The sequence below is a fragment of the Miscanthus floridulus genome, chromosome 10 (assembly GCF_019320115.1).
Source record: "Miscanthus floridulus cultivar M001 chromosome 10, ASM1932011v1, whole genome shotgun sequence".
NCBI classification, from domain to species: domain Eukaryota; kingdom Viridiplantae; phylum Streptophyta; class Magnoliopsida; order Poales; family Poaceae; genus Miscanthus; species Miscanthus floridulus.
Window position 1 is genome coordinate 47,958,721 of NC_089589.1, and position 14,153 is coordinate 47,972,873.

The window sequence follows — 14,153 nt, forward strand, 5'->3', positions numbered from 1 at the left end:
AATATAAGGCCCGCCACGGTAAATTCGGCCCAGCTCAGAGCCCAGGTGAAAGCCCATATATGTTTTCCTACCGGGCTAGTATATAAAGCAGACTTAGGTCATCTCCACTCCGACTCCCACTCTGCTCCCTCCACTCACCCACCGCACTCGCCCGACTCCCTTCACTCTCCAGACGGCGGCGCTCCTCTCCCCTCTCCCTCCACTCTCCAGACGGCGGCAGGCCTCCACCTCTCCCTCCACCGATGGCGCCTCCCCCGCTCCCCTCCCCTCCCCTCCCTCACGAAGCAGACGGCGGCGCGATGGCTCTCCCGGCGGTGCCTCCACCAGATCTAGCTCCACCAGAGCGGCGGCGTGGCGGCGGCCATTCCCCATCCTCTGCGTCGCGCCTCCCCCAACTCAGGTAGGTTGCCCTCGCTCCTCATCTCCCTCTCTTCCACTCCCTCACTCTCTCCCCTGTATATGCATGTAGGTCCGGTCCAGGAGCGCCGCCGCCTTCCCTTGGGCCGCCCAGATCCGGTGCAAGGATATCCCGGCCACCACGGTGGCTGGTCCAGGCGGGTCCACGAGCTCTGGTAGCGCGAGGAGGCGGAGGCCGGCGAGATCCATACGCACGAGGACGACGACCGCGAGCTGGTCTACGAGCTCCATCGGCACGAGGAGGCGGAGGCCGACGAGATCCACACACAAGGACGGCGACAGCGAGCGCGTCCGCAGCAGATCCGATGCACCTGGCAGCGGGCTTGATTGGGCCTGGCGATGGGCTCAATTGGGCTCGCTAGGGTTTTTTTGTTTTTTTTCCAAACCATTAACCGTGGCAGGCATCCTAACCTGCCCGCCACGGTTAATCGATTAACTGTGGCGGGCAAGTTGGCCCGCTGCGGTAAAGCCATGATTTCCCGTGGTCTTTGAACCACGGCGGACAGCTTTGCCCGCCGCGGAAAACCGATTTCGCCCGCTGCGTAAAATCATTACAGTAGTAGTGGGCGCGGGATGGGCTGTTGGGGCACAAGATGGGCGCAGGGGCATGGTGCGACGTCAGGACGTGGGGACGTGGGTGCTGGATGGGATGCAAACTCAGATGGCGGGATGCAGTGTGAGATAATGCGCGGGACCTGCGTCCATCTGTCCGAACATCCGGGCACAAGCCCTTCCGCTTTAGGAAACGCTCCGAGCTCATCTTGATCAGTAGTTTGTTAGGGTAACTAATCATGGTCTTATCATACCCTTTTCATTAGACACCGTGAGCCTCTTCTTATAGCTCAGGCATTCTGGGACCAGACCAGTGACTGTTGGATCTGTTGTCTCCGATCAGGGCATAGTAGATGGTCATTAGCTAGGCCACTATAGAACTGGTATTTATGCCGATGGGAGTGCAATCGGATTCGCCTGGCCATCTGATGACTTGTGGCTGAGCTCGCGACGCGACCTGTACACAATTTATGGCTGCCGGTGGTGCTTTTGTGAAAATAGCCCGCGGTAAAGCTAGAGTGCATTAGAGAGAAGTGCACTTGTTGTAAGTGCATACAATTGTTATAGGGGAATACATACTGATACATGATATAATATAGTCATAGTCACTGGTTTTTAATTTTTGATTGAGGGGCACATTTGTACTCCTACCTTCTAAGGCTCTGTTCGTTTGAGCTTATCAGCCAGCCAGAAAACAGTGTTTTTTTCTCTCACAACAAATCAACCATACAAATCAGCCGAAGTCAAAATAAGTCCTGCCGAACCTGACGTAAGTTAGTCGTGTGACCCAAACAAATACTTTAGAGACATAAGAAATTACAGTTGTCTTCTAGTGGACAAGATATTATAACCGGAAGTTGGAGTACATGTGAATAACTTCACGAAGCTGCAAAAACAGGGCCCAATCATCATGCTGAGGCGCATGAAACATCTTGTCTTTTCCTTGTATGAATTCTATGTTTGCAGTCAACTCAAATAGAAAGCAAACAGTAGAGTGGTGATGTGTGCCCTACTGCCCTTACTTTGTTTAGACACAACAACTCAAGATGGCAACCGGAAATTACCTGTCGGGTTCCGCCTACCCATCCCTGTCCCTGTGGGGTCCAAATTTCCCTATCCCCGTCCCCGTGAAGACTCGCGGGGGACATTTTCTCCCCATCCTTGTCCCCGCGGGGAATTCATACCCGATGGGGATCCCTGTCCCTGCAATGAGATCAGAAAACAATCTACTAAATCAACAATCCAAAATTAAAAAATACTAGGAAAAACTTATCTTGCAATCAAACGAGTTCGTAAAATACTTTACAAATTACAAGTCCCTTTAATAGATCCCACCTCACAACTCCCTAGATCTCACAAATGACAAATCAATAATGGTTCAACTTCAACACATTGACGCTGCTTTCCTACAGAGCGAGTAGAGAGAAAGCAGAGAGAACTTGAGTATTCCAACCGAGGAGAGAAAGCAGAGAATGATTGGGCAGCGTCCCTGGGCAGAGACCGAGTGCATGCAGTCATGCCGATCGGTGGCGCATGTCCTCTTCTGCTCTTCGTGGCAAGAACAAATTCACCGATCCGCAATATCTTTCTTCTATTCGGAGATGCGCTCCAGCTGCTCGGAGATGCCTCTCAGCTGCTCGGAGGTGTGCTCTAGCTGCTCAGAGACGATCTTCAATATCTCGAATAAGGTCCCCTTTTGGTACTCTAGGTCCTTGGCGTTTGATTCAGCAAGATCCCTTTCATGCTGGGCCCTCTAGACGTTCTTCTCCATCAGCTTCACCGCCTCCTTTAGCTTCTCGTTCTCCTCAGTGAGGGGCTCCATCCTCTTGATCAACTGCTACCATTGTACAACAATTCGCGCTATGCCCTACAAAGCACCAAGATTGTAAAGGACCATATTCTCCAATGCCAAAGACGGACACCGCTGACACAATACTAACCTCAATTTGCTTCATACTTGTGGAAAGGGTGGACCGTGGCCTCTTCACCTCCCTGGTGGTGTCCTCCTCTTCCACGACCACAACTTCGTCCCCTCGCTTGCGGAAGATATGGATGGTTTGAGTTCGTGAGCCTTCACGCTCAATCTCCTCGACCACGTCCTCTAACTCCACAGCCGGTGGCGCCCCCTGGGGGCTCAGTGGCCACACAGAGCGACCGACCATGCCCTGTGGCGTCTCAGGGTGTGCCGCTTGCTGCTTCGACGCTGTCGGCCTCTACGCCCCTGTTTCCGGCATAGCATCGGCAGCTCCTGCCTCTGCCCTCGAAGACTCGGCGGCTTTCGCCATTGCTCCTAGCATCTCCGTAGACTCATCCACCATTGTTGCCAACCGCTCTCCGCCTCCAACTCCATCAGCAGCGGTAGTCGACTCCTCCGCAGACCGACGAGCGCCCATGGACTCTGGGACGGAATCTGCCCGCAATGTCTCGGCGCCAAGAACAGCCCCCGGCTACTTGCCAGTCTTGCCTAAAGGATTTAGATCCTCCGCGCGCCCCGTTCTGCATCAGATTAGTCCATTGATCACCGCCACTATAAAGATCAAACGACAACCGATTCCAAGGCAAAGATACTTACACATCAGCTTCCCGATAAATGGTTCTAAACCGGCACTGCCTCCCTGAGCACCCAGGCTCTGGGGTCAACCCGCGTGTCCTGGGTTGGAGGTCTTGCGGCCCTTGCCATCGGCGTCTTCTCCACCTGCTACTCAAGGGCTCCTTCCCCTCCCTTCGATTGCACCTCCGTGCGCGTGTTGCGCGATGACGCTTTAGTTCTCGGAGGGGGTGCTACTAGAGTCTTGTCGTCGTCCGACCACTCGGATATCGCCATGCTCTGCATCCGAGCAGTCCGATCGCCACCAAGTGAGATGCCGCCCAGCTTGTGGGGAGCTACATCTACCGTTCTTCTCTTCTTTCAGGCCGGCTCATCTTTCGCCACCCTTTTTCCCTGAACTTTCTCCGATACCGAGAGGGGACTCTCCTTCCGACCAGCACCTTCACCTTCGGATTCGGACAAGGCGCTGATGGCACTTTCCTTCAGTTGAGTGGTCGGCCTGGCGTCCACTGCCTTTAGCCAATCGCTCCTCGGCTCGCCCGAGAAGTACGCCGCTTGTTCCTGCAAATGGATCTTTCCACAAGCGAATCAGTCCACTGCTCGGTGCCAGCATTGGATAAAAAGCACCAAAAAACAACAGTCGAGATTTTTACCTGAGGAGGTGGGTTTGTGCAGTTGAAGGTTTTCGGCTGCCCTGGCACGCTGTACGGCATGTTTGGAGCGAATAGTTCAATGGCTCGGTGTAGCACAGCCTCCTTCGTGAGTCTCTCCGTCCTCTCCCAGGTGCCGTCAATATCTCCTTTGAAGTTAAAGCCCGGATGAGCCCTCTCCTTGCAGGGCTGGACGTGGCGCATTATGAAGTTCAACACCACCACCACTCTGCTCATCTTCATGCCCCTCATTAGCGCGAGAAGCTCCTTCACCTGCTCCATATCAGCACTAGTTGGTTTCTTTGACCAGCTCCTTTGATTCTTCGAAATCTGGTCGACGTCGCATCGGATGGTAGGATGGCTTTGCTTCATGTAGAACCACCTGGCATTCCACCCCTTCAGCGAGGTATTCAGTGGCACAGTAATGTATTCGCTTGCCATCCCATCATGGAGCTATAAATACACACCGTCGACCACTTTGGAACCGCCCTCTCCTTTCTTCTTGAGCCAAAAAAGGTGTCGAAAGAGATTGAAATGGGGAAGAATGCCAAGATAGACCTCACAGAAGTGGATAAACATAGAAATATGCAAAATAGTGTTCAGATAGAGATTGCACAAGCTCACTCTCCAAAACTCCAATGGATCCCACAAGAAAGGATGTACTAGAAGTCCTAATCCATGCTAGAAATAATCTTCGAAGACAACGAGTTAGTCAGTGTGTGGCATTGGATAGGGCTCACTGTCGGCCGAACGCCATCTGGCGGTGACACGGTTAGGAAGAATGCCTGCCTCCACCATCTCGTTGAGCTCCATCTCCCCCATGAGTGACGATACCCATTCCTTATCATGGCTCGCTCCGGTGGCCGCCTTCTTCACGTTACCACCTCCCCTCTTTGGTGCCATCCCTCAGATCTGGATCAGAACTGACCTTTTTTCGCAAGCTCTTTAGCCCTAGCAGCGTAGCGCGTGTGAATGCGAATGGGGGAGCGTTAGGCTGAGGAGGAAGGTGAAGTGGCGGAGTGGCAAATGTGGGAGTGCGGAGTGCGGTGATGCAGTTATAAATAAACCGTACCCACTTTTCGCATTCAAGGGTTTTTGGGAAACCACACCATGCTGATTTGCGCCCTTCTGAATTCTCCAAAGCGGCGTGCTAGGCCGTTATTTGGGCTTCCACACAACTACGGCCCATATCGCCCATTCTTCGACGTAACTTGGTACTTCACACCGAATATTCGCTGACTCCTCCGCAATGCTTTCAAGGCTCAGTAATTTCTACTGTACAACCATTACTTTGGCTTTTTCTCCACGATTTGAGTAATCGGGACTTCTTGATCTATCTGAGATTTACACTTATGGCTCGGGGACTACATCATCATTATGATTCGGTCTCTCACCATACTAGGGACTTTTTTGGTTACTGTTGTTTCTGATCCTGGCACCACATGACCACTGAAGGGACCGTGACGCCTAAGAGGGGGGGGTGAATTAGACAACTTAAAAATCTACTTCTAAACTATGACCTCTTTTTCTAACCTTAGCAAAACCTATGCAAAAGATAAACTATCTAAATGTGCAACTACCATTTTGCTAATATGTTGCTATCTCTACCGTAAAAGGAGTAATACAATCAATGTAAATGCAGAAGCTAAAGAGCAAGGTAGAGATATGCAAACTCCTATCGACGACTCTGGTATTTTTACCGAGGTATCGAGAAGCACGCAAGCTTCCACCTAGTCCTCGTTGGAGCCCCTCGCAAGGAATCCCTCGCAAGGGCCAAGCTCCCGATTGGGTAACTCTATGGATAGCCTCGGGCCTTCCCCACGTGCAAGTGGGTCTCCGACGTGCCTTCCGACAAGCCTCTCCCGAATGCTCCCCGCCGTCTTCACTATCAAGCTTCCGGCCAAAATGCCGCGGCCTTGTTCCCTCTGGTACACGGTGGCGGACACACCACAAACACGGTTGGTGTGATCTCGCAAGACTACAAGCCCCTCCGATGTACAACAATGGTGCTCACAAGCACTGAGTGGTAAGAGGTATGCAAACCTCACTAAACACTTGGGCTAAACCTAGAGCAAGTGCATAAGCGGTGGTCTAATCAACCTAAGCACTTCGCAAAGCACCTACGCTAATCACCTAATGAATCATTAAGCATTATGCAAGTGGAGATCACTAAAATGGTGTATCAACACCCTTGATATGTTTCCTTAGCTCCACACCCCTCAAATGGTCGGTTGGGGGGTCTATTTATAAGCCCCACTGAGAAAGTAGCCGTTGGGGACGAAATTCTGCTTTTCTGCTACTGACCGGACGCTGATCACGTCCTGACCAGACGTGTCCGGTTGTCCCGACCATTGGAGCCGCGATCCACTGATCGGACGCTGCCCGCATCCGGTCACATGCCACCGAACGCGTTCGGTCGCATTTTCGCCGCTTTGGAACCTCTCTGTACTCGACCGGACTCTGTTGTCCTGAGTCCGGTCGATCTACCACCAACGTCCGGTCATGCCTATTGCCGAGCCTCTTGATCAAAGCGTCCGGTCACTTTCCTCCAACGTCCGGTCACCTCTGTGAGATCATTTCTTCACGATCTTGCATATGGCTTGGTTCCTATCTTTGTGCTTAGACTTTGGTTGATATCTTGGGTCTTCTTTTGTGCTTCTAAGGTCTTGCTTATGGTGTTGATCATCGGATCATCATGTTGCCTTTGTCCAAGTCACGTCTTGCATCCTATTGAACTACAAAACAATCACTTGCAAATTCATTAGTCCAATTTGGTTGTGTTGATCATCAAACATCAAAATCCAAAGTAAATGGGCCAAGGGTCCATTTTTCTTACAACCACGTCACCTACTATCAGGCTCGAGGACTAAGTGGGCACACTTCACCTTGTGGTGAATGCGCGCTTTTCATTTCAGGGTTCAGCCCATGGACTGGTTACCTGCTTGGCTGGTCTTCTGCCTGTTTTCTACTTTTTGGACCCTGGCACTACGTGACTACGTCACCTACTATCAGGCTTGAGGACTAAGTGGGCACACTTCTCCTCACGGTGAGTGTGTTTTCTTTAATCTAGAAGACTCTGTGCCTCCTGAAGTTGAAGAAGATTATCTCCCTTTCTCGTGGTCAGACTCTAAGTGGGCACACTTGGTTCACAGCGAGAAATTTTTGGATTTTGAACTTGAGCACCTTACATCCTTCTAGCAAGCCTTACTTGGGATACTCTACTCAGCGACAGTCCACAATTGCTCAGTGACTCATTAGAGTGGTCAGACTATGAGTCTGACTGCTCGGCTTTGTTTACACCTGCTCGGATAAGCTCAAGACGACGTTGCACAGCGGATACAAGGCGCTCGGGGATTAGCTGTGGGGGTTACGACCTCGGATACCCATGATAGAATACATGGGTTGTGCCCCTAGGGGTGGTCCAACCCACAAGACAAAGACTTATGGTGCACGTACTACCCGACGTGTACCGCAAGACATCAAGAGAAATATCCTAAAGATGCTACGAGATCTGTGAGGATATGTTCGATCCCATGATTTCTGTAATTTGTTATTACTTACCGGTTGTATCCTAGATCTAACCCTACCCCCCAGCTATATAAGGCGGGTAGGGGACCCCCTCAAAACACATGCAATATCATACGATAGCCAATACAAACCAACAGACCATAGGAGTAGGGTATTATGTCGTGCTGACGGCCTGAACCTCTCTAACTCTTGTGTCTCTATTGCCTTCTTGTTCTTGATTACGCACACCTCTTCTGATCAATCTACCTTCATGGGATACCCCTCGGAGGACTATCGATGATATTCTATCGACACCACCCATGTTATAATTGAACAAAGCACACAACATCAACTTCATCTTGTTCAGCGTGCCAAAGGATAGAGAAGAATAAATAAAGTTTTGGTTCTGTTTGTGTTTTCCTACCAACAGAGCCCATGCACTTGATCTCTACCTTGTCTTTATGAGCAGGACACATTTCAAGCAAAGTGTGGGGGAGTTAGTTGATTCCCCAATTTCTACAAGTGTTCTGAACTTGTCAAACCAAAATCAAAACTCAAAACCAAGACGAGTTTGGTAGAAAAATGTGACATCACCATTAGAGGCACCACCACAAGAATCCTCATCTTCAGAGCGAACCGAGGTACTTGATCAATGAACTTCACAAGGAGAAGTCCGGATCGAAGGACTTACAACATCGAACCCTCACCGAAAGAGATAGCTTGGGGGAGAAGCAGTCCCATGTATCTAGGTAAGTATGCTTTCCCTTTGTTCTAGTTTTAGTTTCTTTTAAATAGTTAAGAAAATGGTGAATGAAAAACAAAATAAAAATTTATCTATATAATAAATATATATAGTTATATTAATAATGTGTGATCTAGTAAAATTGAAAACAAAATAAAAGGTGTGTCTAGTTTGCTTTAATTTGTTTTTAAGAGCTGAATAAAAAAAGAGGACTCAGAATAAACTCTTAAATGGAAATGATGAATAGTTGCTCTATTGTAATTCCTTTAAAGTACATAGCTTTTAGCCATGAATTCTCCCGAGGTTTGGATATGACTTATTTGATATAAAGATTTACTCTGAACTTGAAACTCGTGGGTAGCATATACTTGATTTAAGTCTAGGTAATTGACGGATATGATATGAGAAGGTCTGAGCTATTGTTTATCTTGTTCCAAGTGACACTAAAGTTCTAGAGATTTATCTTTTGAAAAAATAGAAAAATGCTACATGATGCGTTCCTGTATGACAAAGCTTGAATTCCCACTAGAGCCAAACATGCTATTTAGGCTAGAAAAAAACCTCCACATATGTTGCTTGCTTTTGCATTGAGTTTTGCCAAGCTTTGTTGACCCTTACGAGAGGTTTGTCATGCTCTTAAAATCAAGATCACGTACACACCACATATACCTGCTGCTCCTACACTAGGGGTAGGTGCAAGAACATGCTTTCCATTTAGATCCACCCAAAAATGTTATACTCTTACACTAGGAGTGAACCAAAAAATATGCTTGTTAAGTTTTTCATCCACCAAATAAATGCTCCAAGTTCTTGTTGCTATCTCTCAAGGTTTTGTTGCAGAAAAGAGACATGGGGCTATGCAAAAGGTATTCATAAAAAGAAAGAAAAAAAGAGATGAAAAAAAATAGACAAGTGTCTGAGATATCTAAAACAATGGGTACTTAGATGCCCGTCTAAAACAAGAAGAGAAAGAGATGAATAAGATAGCCCCTGTTCTCTTGCAAAATTATTTCCAAGTTTCAAAAGAGGGATAAGTTTTCAAGGAGCATAGTAGAATAAGTTAGCCACCATATATATCCATCTTATATCCACACACATGCACATCTTGATTTGATTGTATGACTCAACTCTCTTTGGATCCGTTGTTTGACTTTACAATATATGCATTTGCAGGTATGCTCGAGCTTTCTCCCTACCTATGAACTCCACATAAGCCTTAGTGGTAGGAAGAGAAAAAGGCATAACATCATTATTGCCTTGGCGAGGATCCACAAATGCCACATATATTGAGAGACTTGAGAGTGTCATACAATGGAATCTCTAAGTTTTATTTTGAAAACTTATAAAAACTCTAGAACAATGGTGGAACAAAGAACTTGAGACATGGTGCTTGACTTGATTGTTCTGTCTTTCAATTGCTCAAGACCCAAGTGAAGGCTAAGAAGCCCCATGGTTGAAGATAACACAAGTAAGTTTGAAAGTCAGATCAGTTTATTCTCATTCGGAGGAAAACTTTTGATTGAACACCTGTGTACTTTGAGGCGTGAAAACATTATAGCAACTCCTGATCCATTGCTGAGTTTAGCTTTGCTTAGGGACTAGCAAAGGTTAAGCTTGGGGAAATTTGTTGTCGCTCACTAACATCAATTATAAACCATCAACATAACCTATATTTATACTTAATTCCATCACCAAACATAGGTATAGGGGTTTAAACTAATAAATTTCATGAGTTTTGATGAATTTGTGTTTTCAGCAGGGTTTATCTAGAAAACCGTCAAGGGGACATATTCATCAAAGGAAATTACGGAATTCCACCACGAAGCCGATGTTGGAAGACTCTAGAACACTCCAGAAGGCAAATCACCGAAGCAGAGACAAAGGCGCTGCTAGGTGGGACTGGGCATACCCAAATCCCCATGGGTCCCCGACCATACAGATCGACATGTAAAGAACTTGGGCACACCTAATGGCACGATGAACCGCCACCTCAACTTCATTCTAATTCCGATTATTTAAGTTATATGAATTGTTAAGAATGAAGTCATGTATGCTACTCTCATGACATACAAACTATAGACTAGTTCATATATCAAGATTATAACACAATAACTATACTCTAGTTCATAAGTATGAAATATCATATGAGAGCATAACTTTGGAAAAACTCATATTTCTACTCATACCCAAAGGTCACTTCTTCCAAGGAGCCAAGCTCTCCAAGGTAGCTTTGTCTTGCTCTAATACAACTACTAAAAGGTAAAAGAGAACTAGAGAGAGTGAGGTGAGCTCAATGTGTTGTGTGTTGTGAGAGGGGGGGGGTAACCCTCTATTTATATAGGAGCCTAGGCGGTGCTTTGTCTATTCTTGGCGTGAAACTCTAGGCTACACTGCCTTAGCATGGTGGCATCCCACCACAGGTCGAAGGAGGAGTTGAGCAGTGCCAGCAAGGGGTCGGGCGCCCCTTGACCATGGCCTCTCGCCACCGCCTTCGTCTGGCAGGCCATGGGGTAGACCAGGATTGCTTCCCCGTGGGGTTTTGCCCCATTTGAATTGATTTGATGGGTGTCTCCCTTTTTCCTTTGCGCAAATTAGCGTCGAAAAGTGCCTTTCGATGAATTATTCAATGTATTTGTGTTTGTGACCTGCAAAATAATGTTCTCCAAATACATGTGGAACTTGGTTAATAGTAAACGCATATGTGTTTAAGATTGCCAATTTCTCCTCTTTTTATGTCTTAATTGGCGGTCGAATTTGATCGATAAAGACCGCCAACAAGCTCCCGCAAGCTTAACCTTTGCTTGTCCTGAGGAAATAGCTAAATTATTGGTTGTTGATAAGTAGCTACTACGATGATGAATATAATTTACATGTGCCATGCCTATAACAAAGTATTCTTTCTCAATTTAAATAAGTTGGCATTCTATCCACCCTTTTAACTTAATCCCTATGGGGCTTATTGGTTTTCCAAGTCTTAGGTGGTTGCAAGATAGAACGGTTTTAACAGAATTACCAAGCATTCATTCTTTGATCAACCTTCTATCCGTAGGTTTTATGAATTTTGAAAAATGAAATGTAAGTTTCTCAAATGATTCACTCAATCGCTCAATGTGTATGATCCTCACCAAGGCACTTGATTGTTTTGCCTTCTTTTCATCCTATCTCTAAAAGGCTTTGAGTGGAGTTTTAGGTAGGTATGAATGAGAGGCATACTTACATCACATATGTTGCTAAGTCAAAAACTAGATCCAAGGAGATGCAAGTCATACACTTTGATCAAGATGTGCAAGTGTGTGGAATATTTTCCTAATCCTATTATTTTTGGTACTCCTTTGATCATGACTTTCTCTCTTTTGATAATTGCCTTGGAAGTATGGGCTATCTCTTTTTTTTCAATACTTTGGAACCTTCATGTGTTCCATTCTTTTTCTTCTTTTCTTTTGCTATTTTGAGATCTTCATGTGTCTCTCTTTTTTTGCATAGCCCCATACTTCTTTTTTTGGCATATGAAAACTTTGGAGAGAAAGACTCATGACAAGTGAATGGAGTTTTTTATTGTAGGTGGACGGAAAAACATGTTTTTGTGTAACTCTCAGTGTAAGAGTTAGCATTTTATTTGTGGGTGTACGTGAATCTTGATCATGGGTGCGTGACTAGAATCTCTACAAGGGTCACAACAATTTGACAAAACTCAATGTGAATATAAGTAGCATATGACTAAGGTTTGTATTTGAATCATCTCATATGGCCGTGGTAGGAATTCATAACCATTGAGGAACTTTTGATTTTAGCATTTTTAAAATGAAAACTCCATATGTCAAGTTTCTCCTAGAATAAAGTCATATCATATTCTATTTACCATATCAGAACTCGCAACAATTTAGAACATGATCATGCTTTTGCAACCCACAAGTTTCAAGTTTTAGGATGAGGCATTTTAGCCAACAAACTTAAATCTTGGGGAATACTAAGTTACAGCCTAGGCATAGATGAATTATAGACAGAGCAACTATTCATCATTTTAATAAAGGAAAAACTAAACATTCTTAAATCACATATGGGAGTGGAATAAATATTTTTGTTGTTTTTATCATATTCAATTTTTTGGATTTGATATTTTTTTGAATTTATTTTTTAAATGCTAATAAATAAATAAATGCAGAAAATAACTATTGCAAAAATTAAAATGTGGAAATTAAAGGATACTCCTTACCTCTGCGGGGGTCCTCCCCCAAGCTTGCTCGTTCCCAGATGATGACTTCGAGGTAGGTTATTTTGTTTTAGTGTATCGACTAATGTTCATACTGAGTATTTTTGGTTCAATGATTAATTATCTAATCAAGGTAGGCTGGATAACCTAAGCACCCTGCTTAATTTTAAAAAGCCTATGAAGACATGATTCGTATACTAATCATGCTTCAAACCAAAGTATACTTTCTATAGAACAAGCGGGATTTATTTAATGGGAATAGTGGTAAAGAGGTAAACTTTATTATTGTCATTTTCCTTTATTAATGTAGAAATTTAAAATTTTTAGTATGATTATAAAGATAACTACCAATTTACCTTTGATAAGGACTCACCTTTTAATGTCCAATGAGTAGGACCCTTCTCCGTTCATCTCTTGTTTGTTGATGGAGTGCCAGATCCCGGAGAAGTGGATGCGGAGGTCTGCTCTTTCTTCAGCCTCCACACCAACTTGTTTGTTCTTGGTGGTGTGGTGGTAGCCTTCGGAGCTGCTTCTTTTGGTTTCCACACCGGGTTGTTCTTCTTTGGTGGTGTGGGAACAACTTTTGGGATCTTCTTTTATGTCATTTGTTTAACTTTTTTCTGCTTCAACTTCTTTTTGATTTCTTTGTTCTTTTTCATAGGCCTATCCATCATTTGAGGTTGGATATGGACCTCCCTTAGGCCTTGCAGGTTTGTCCCATACTTGATACAAATCATGGAGCATTGCTCCTTCCTGGGCCTGAAGGCGATTTTTTCTTCATTTCCATGGATATTGAAGCAGATTTCTCTGGCTCCAACATTAATTTGGGCTCCTGCAGTGCTCAAGAACAGTCACCCAAGGATGAGGGTTGATTCTTTTATGACCTCCATGTCGATCACCACGAAGTCGACAGGGATGTAGCAATCTCAAATTTTCATCGGAATATCTTTGGCTATCCCTACCGGGTAGCGGACCGTCGAATTGGCCAGCTGAAGCATCATTGGTGTTGGCATCAATTGCATGAGGTTAAGCTTGTCGAAGACGGCCTTGGGCATAACGCTTATGCTAGCCCCAAGGTTGCACAAGGCTTGGTCGAAGTACTGGATCGCAATGGAACATGAGATTGTGGGGCACCCAGGATCCTTCTTCTTTTCAAGAAAGTCGAGTATAGCAGCGCTACACAGTTCTGTTAGCTTGACGACCTCCGTGGATGGTGGTGGTCGCTTATTGTTGATGATGTACTTGATGTACTTGGCGTAGGAAGGTACATGCAAGATGTCCATCAGGGGGACACTTACATGTATCTTCTCGATCATCTCAACAAAATATGTGAATTGCTCATCCACGGCCTGCTGCGGTTCCTTGTGGGAAACAGCTGGTAGCTGGTGTTGATGAAGTCTTTTGGTGCCATCTCCTCTTCTTTTTCTTTTTCTTTTTATGTTGTTCAAGGTTTGGCCTCCTAGTGTCCTTTTGCTTTCCCTGGAGAATTCTCAGGTTGAGCAGGAATTTTTCCATTACTGCCAATAG

The 14,153-nt window shown here is 45.7% G+C and overlaps 1 protein-coding gene across 1 annotated transcript; it reads right to left on the reverse strand.

Moving 5' to 3' along the window:
* Nucleotides 1-13,552: 13,552 nt before the first annotated feature.
* On the reverse strand, nucleotides 13,553-13,909 carry LOC136488580 (uncharacterized). Its single transcript, XM_066485467.1, has one exon. It carries the CDS (start codon nucleotides 13,907-13,909, stop codon nucleotides 13,553-13,555), a length of 357 nt encoding a protein of 118 aa, XP_066341564.1.
* Between the last annotated feature and the right edge of the window lie 244 nt (nucleotides 13,910-14,153).